The 6,298-nt window shown below is 35.1% G+C and overlaps 1 protein-coding gene across 1 annotated transcript in view; it reads right to left on the bottom strand.

Annotated features, from left to right (window-relative positions):
* PAPD4 (PAP associated domain containing 4) overlaps positions 1-6,173 on the bottom strand; it is a 76,738-nt gene extending 70,565 nt beyond the window's left edge. The window contains exons 1-3 of the mRNA XM_006889850.1: positions 6,034-6,173; positions 5,740-5,829; positions 3,836-4,073 (exon numbers count right to left, since the gene is read on the bottom strand). Of these exons, the coding sequence (XP_006889912.1) occupies positions 3,836-4,073; positions 5,740-5,829; positions 6,034-6,173 (468 nt within the window). The remainder of the gene's footprint in view (positions 1-3,835; positions 4,074-5,739; positions 5,830-6,033) is intronic.
* Between the last annotated feature and the right edge of the window lie 125 nt (positions 6,174-6,298).

Here is a 6,298-nt window from a genome sequence, read left to right as displayed (position 1 = left end):
GTCAAATCAGATCTGACTGGTACAGGAGGAGACTGCCCCCTCCTTCTCCAGCACAGCATGTGGTGGATTTGAACCGTGTACCTCTGGGATTGCAGTGCAGCGTCTTGCCACTAGGCCACCAGAGCTCCCTGGAATTAAAATCTTTTTAAGAAAGGAGAAAGACCTTAGGTTGTTGGCTCCTAAACAAATGGAAGTCTTTACACATGCAAAATAACGAAAATTAGCATTTGTATGTAAGATTCCCTCTGAAAACACACAAGAGTTTTAAGTTTTCTCCTGGTACATGTCTTGAGTCTACCTTAACAGCTGCCTCAAGACTAAGAGCCCCACTTTTAACTGCCTTGTCTCACAATCCACCATAAGCTAGCACATCCATTCAAGCAATGATATCAGTCTGCAGACTAAGGCGTGCCTGATCCAGGCCATGGTCTTTGTAATTACTTGCTGTGGATCAGAGCTGGATAATGACTAGGGATGATAAATGAAGAGTTGATACCTTTGAGCTCTGGTGCTGAAGAAGAATACTGAACATACCATGAACTACTAGGAGAGCAAACAAGTTCATCCTAGGGATGGGAAGCCAGGCTGGTCCTTGGAGGCAAGGTTTCTGAAGCTTCATCTGACATACTTTGAACATGTTGCAAGGGGCGGGATCAGTTCTTAGAGAGGGATGTCATGTTTGAGAGGGTGGAGGGACAGAGCCCGAGAAGAAAACCTCAAATGAGATTGATTGATTCAGTCACTGGGGTAGTGGGGATGGGCGTATCGGAGACAATAAAACTGGCAAGGGATAGAGCAGGGTTCAGGGCTGTTGTACATGGGGTCATTATTAGTCGCAGGCAACTTGATGGCACATAACAACAATATCCTCTCTAGCAGAAACCCCTCTATGCTAAGGTGCCTGTCTGCTCTGTCCAAATTATCTCACAAGACATTAACTTATTATTCCTGAAAGTGTACTGATAACAAAATGGTTTAGCTTTTTAGCAGTCTGCTCCAACTCGTTTTTTTTTTCATATGCCCTATATACTTGTATGGAAACCGTATTTTTTTTCAATCACACAAATGTTAAAGAAAATTTTCCCATCATTCCAAAGTAATAAGTCTCTTAACAGTTGGTATCTCAATCAGATTTTACAAACAAAATCTAAGTTCTTCATCTGTTAGAGAAGCTCGAATCAATAACTGTAGTTATTGTAGCCTCTGTCTCTTCTAATCATGCTACAGATTCTATGCATTTTCCTTATGCACTGTCCTTCATATCTTTTCAACTACCATTTGCTATAAATGAAAGCTTCAGCATTTCTCATCTGGGTGGGTTTAACAGTCCCCTGTTACACCCTCTTACAAAACTTTTTCATTCCAATCCAAATCCCATCATACTTAAGAACTATTCTCCTAAAAATACAAATCTGCCTGTACTATTCAAAAACCATAAATGGCATTCTCCTGTGCAGAAGACTAAACACTGCTCCACTTTTATCTCATTCTGAACACTCTCTTCACGTAACATCCTAGCAGGACTAACAGAGGTAAACCATACAAACTACTGAGTATCTTCTCTATAAAGAAATACACTTAACACATATTAGCTATTAGAACTACCCTAGATTATCTGACATTATCGTCAATTCTAATAAAGCCATCTTATCCATCCTTGATATTGAGCATCTTAACTTCCTTTTCTTTGTATTATTAGAAACATGGGTCAAATCCTAGTTGCACTACTTACTGGTTGCTGTGGCTATCAGCAAGCTATTCAGCTTTCTGAACTTCAATAATGTCTATAGCATGAGAGTGCTGAAAAAGCAAAATGATACAGCACATGCAGGTTGCCTAGGGAAAACGGTTTGTTACGTGCTGTAGAGTTAAAACTCACAGCTGACCCCTTAACAGGTTTTCAGAGGCTGTAAACTGCACAGGAGACTGGCCATTTTCTCCTGCAGAGCAACTGGTGGATTCAAACTGCTTGCCTTTGGGTTGGCAGTACAGCTTCTTACCAGTAGACCACCAGAGCTCCCTAGAAAAGAAGTGGTACCATAAATGTCAGTTTTCGTAGAGTGTTCATTTACTGAATGAACACAGAGCTGTTTTCCTTCCTGCACCCCAAGGCAAGTACTGAGAGGAATTCATCTGAGATAAATGGCTCAAAAGTCTTAGAAGAATCTTTTTCTACATTATCAGAGGCAAAATTATCAATAGCTTACAATGCTTTGCTAGATAATTTATACTGACTGAGAATTTACTGAGACTTCTCCATTTGCAGAAGTAACAAACAGTTCGAGCAGCTTGCTATTACGTATAAATAAAAATACTTTTAAGAGAGTTTTCACTATCTTTATATAATAAATTCCATTTAAAAGACCTATATGTATACACAGAGAAATCTGGTGGCATAGTCTATAGTGAGCCGAGCATTTTATCTGAATGTTTTTTCCTATGTATTTGTAAGAAAAGAAATGCAAGAGGAAGAAGGAACAATTTTTTCAACAAATGATGCTAAAAAAACTAAATAAAAAATAATAGCAAAACGAGTAAAGCTGGACTTTATTTCACACTATATAAAAAAACAATTCAAAGTGATAAAAATAATACAAAGTGAGTCAAAGTTTAAGTTTAAGAGCTAAAAATTATAAAATTCCTAGAACACATGGGGCTTGATCTTCATAATAGTTTTTGTGATGTGATATGATACATAAATCAAAAAGCAAAGAAAAACAGATAAAATAAACTTCATGAAATTTAAAGGTATTGTGCTTAAAAGAAAAATGAAGAAAACTCAAGTTGAAATTTACAAATGTTGCTATGAGTCACAAGTGACTCGACACCACATAACAACAACATAACTGATAAGAATTTAGTGTTTATGTATAACCAGAAGTCTTACAACGAAAACTTTAATGTTGTAAATACACAGTTCTCTAATAAAAATATATAAATGGCCAATAAGCACATGAAAAGATGTTCAAGATGTTCAATATCATTTGCCTTCAGGGAAATGCAAATAAAAACTACACTTTACTCCTACTACAAAGAGTCCATAATAAAAAAACAAATGCAATCTTAAGTCTTAGCAAGAATGTGAGGAAATCAGATAATAATAGTATATAATAATTTAAAAATAAAATTAAAAATAATTAGTTATCATATGTAAAAATTCCTCAAAAACACAGGTATCCTATATTCCCAGCAACTCGCAACTCTACTTGTAGATATTAAAACATGACTGTACACAAAACTTGTACAGATGTTTATAACATTATTCATAATAGAAAATGAATCTAAATACTAATTGATAAATGCATAAACAAAATACAATAAATCTATACAATGATATAGATTGATTTACTCTAGTCACTCACATGAAATAAAATGATACCTGCTACACGAATGACCAATGAAAACATTATGTTAAGAAAAATGAACATGGAAAACATTTTCATAATTTCATTTCACACTTTTAAAATGTATTTACAAATGTTGATACATCTTTCTTCATTGTAACATTCTGAATATATACCTTCCATAATAACTCTATTTCCTGGTACTCAAAAACCAAAATAAAAAATGCACTTATTTATTCTAATAAGCATCTGAAATCTTATTTTGGGCTCTAATTTCAACTTTTTTTGTGAATCAAGGAAAATAAAATTTCCTAATAACTGTACTTTTTACAAAAGGAGTTAACAGAAATTAAAGTAACATTCTGACAGAAAACGGTGCTGAATAGCACTTTAAACAATTTAAAAAGTTCTACTTACTATAAAACATCGAATAATAAAAATTATTTATATTTTGTCTTTAAAGATAAAACCAAAAGCTACATTCTTATTACCTTATCTTTGGCCTCCGGCAGTGTGATTTCTCTAGGTTCTAAAAATGATATTTCTTGAAAGGGTGGAACACATCTGACTATATCTGGTACATAGTGTGGATGAAACAACGGTGGCATTGAGTATCTTCTTTCACCTGATAAAGGCACTATCTGGTTAACTATAGCTGGCTCTTGGTGGGGTGAATGGAAACGTTGCCGTTTACCGTCAATTGGAAGGTTTTTTTCATCGCTTAATCTCCTGAAAACAAACAATATAACCTTAGTGATTAAAGATGCAACTTTGTGCCTTCAAATAGAAAATAGCAACATACTGAGTAGCATGTTGTTGTTAGGTGCATGTGTTGTTATGTGTCCCCATAGGGACCTCATGTATAGCAGCTCTGAGCTATACATGTCCTAATACTATCCTAAGCCAGTCTCACTTAGTTCTGATACAACCCCTACTACCCCAGTTACATAATAAACAAATTGGCTAAAAAAGACAAATTTTTTTAAAAATATGAATAAAGTCAATACTTTTCATGTCAAAGAGGTAGTAAAGTCATTCAGGTTTGTGTGGCCAGGTGAATTTGACTTCAGGACAGACAATGATAACCAAGCACAGCCCAGGGCTAATTCCTTGGAGGTAGATGTCAAACATACCTCCATTCTCCAACTTTGTTTTTAACCAATTCTAGCATCAGCCATCCTGCCAATGTTACTCCCTAGTTCTCTGATGGTCTGGATGACTGGTTCCAAAGACAGCTTTAAAAACTTGTCATGCTTATAAGCACAGAGTTAGACTGGAGAAGGGTACCTGGATTCAAATCCCAGGTATGTCACTTGTAGGTGATTAACTAGTTATGTAACTTCTCTATGCTTCAGTCTTCTCAACCTAAGAGGGATAACCATACTCCTAAGGCATTACTATAAAGCAAATCAGTATTTAAAGCCGTTAGAAAAATCAGTCTGGTGGCTTAGTGATTACGAAATCGTGCTGCAATCCCAAAGGGATGCTGTTCAAATCGACCAGTAACTCCACAGGAAAAGGATGGGAAGCCTTCTCCCACACAATTAAATGCCTGAAAACCCACTGGAGGGTGAGCTACAGCTCAGTTCTGACTCGATAGTACACAACAACAACACATGCTAAATGTTCAATAATACACATCTAAGGAGTTCTGAAGGTGTGGTGATTTATAGGTTCTGCTGCTGACACAAAGGACTACAGTTTGAGTTCACCAGTTGGGAGATAGATGGGTAGTATTCTCTTTCTTATAAAGACCAACAGTCTCCAAAACGCCACGGAAGGCTGCCATGAGTTGGTATTTACTCAATGGCAGCAAGGTTTTAGTTCTACTTTTAATTAGGCAAAGATTTTCCAACATTTATATATGTTTTTAAGTAACAGCAGTATCTTGCAAATATTGCCGTATCTTATTTCAATAATCAATACAAAAGTTTCATTGTCATTATTTTATTAACACATCTTTCGAACAAAAAAGGCTAAAATCAACTGGCTCCTGACTAAAGCGCTTTCTGGCTTGTGGAGGTTTTTATAATAAGATTAGAATGGGGGGGAGATATAATGGAATGTTACCAATATATGATTTAAGTAAATCAAAAGAAAAACACAGTAAACTTCACTATAAAGATCATCTGACTTAGTTTAAAATCTTAAGTAAAAAGTAGCTTCCTGAAGAAGTATAGCTTCATTCTAGCTAAAATTTATAATAGTGAAAAAGGAACCGTCAAAATAAAAAAAAAAGGTAAAAATGTTTCTGTGCTTACACTGATTGCTCAGGTGAAAGAAAAGCAAAATTTAGGAAACACTGCCAATGTAATTCTTATAGAAAAGATATTAGCATATAATTTTTTTTAAATGCAAAATTTTCTTTTCAAACTATTAAGTGAAAAGTACTTACTTCCTTCCTCGGAATAATGGGGAGGCTGAGGTCTGTATTGGACTGACATTTCCATATGTCAACTGTTGTAATGACACAGCTCTAGACAAGCTACCAAAAACAGAAAGAACAATAATAAAACATCTTTTCCTAAAACATAAAAAAACTTTTCCAGAAAAACTATTATTCTGATAAAAAGAAAAGATATATTTCCTCAAATGTTACATTTTATTCAAACGTTTCATACAAAAAAGTGTATTCAAATAGACAATAAAATCTACAAATCATAATGAATCAAAGTACCACCATACTTACTCTGCATTCTGAAAGTTGAACTGTGCATCTATAAGCTGCTGGTGTGAATAAAGAGCTGGTGACAGGGCAAAGAAGTTATTATGTTGTTGATGGTTTGGAGTAAAGGGAGGGCGTCCCAAAACTGAAGAATTTGGGAACATGCTCTTGTTCACTAAAAGTGAACATGTATTCTTCTACCTAGAATAAATTAAATATATATCCATTATTATAGTTTAAAGACAATTAATAATCTCTAAAAGACAGGGTCTTGCTGCCACAAGCCTTG

This window comes from Elephantulus edwardii, unplaced genomic scaffold (genome assembly GCF_000299155.1).
Source record: "Elephantulus edwardii isolate Elephantulus edwardi_28Jun2011 unplaced genomic scaffold, EleEdw1.0 scaffold00082, whole genome shotgun sequence".
In the NCBI taxonomy this organism is placed as follows: domain Eukaryota; kingdom Metazoa; phylum Chordata; class Mammalia; order Macroscelidea; family Macroscelididae; genus Elephantulus; species Elephantulus edwardii.
This window is presented reverse-complemented; position numbering and strand designations above follow the sequence as displayed.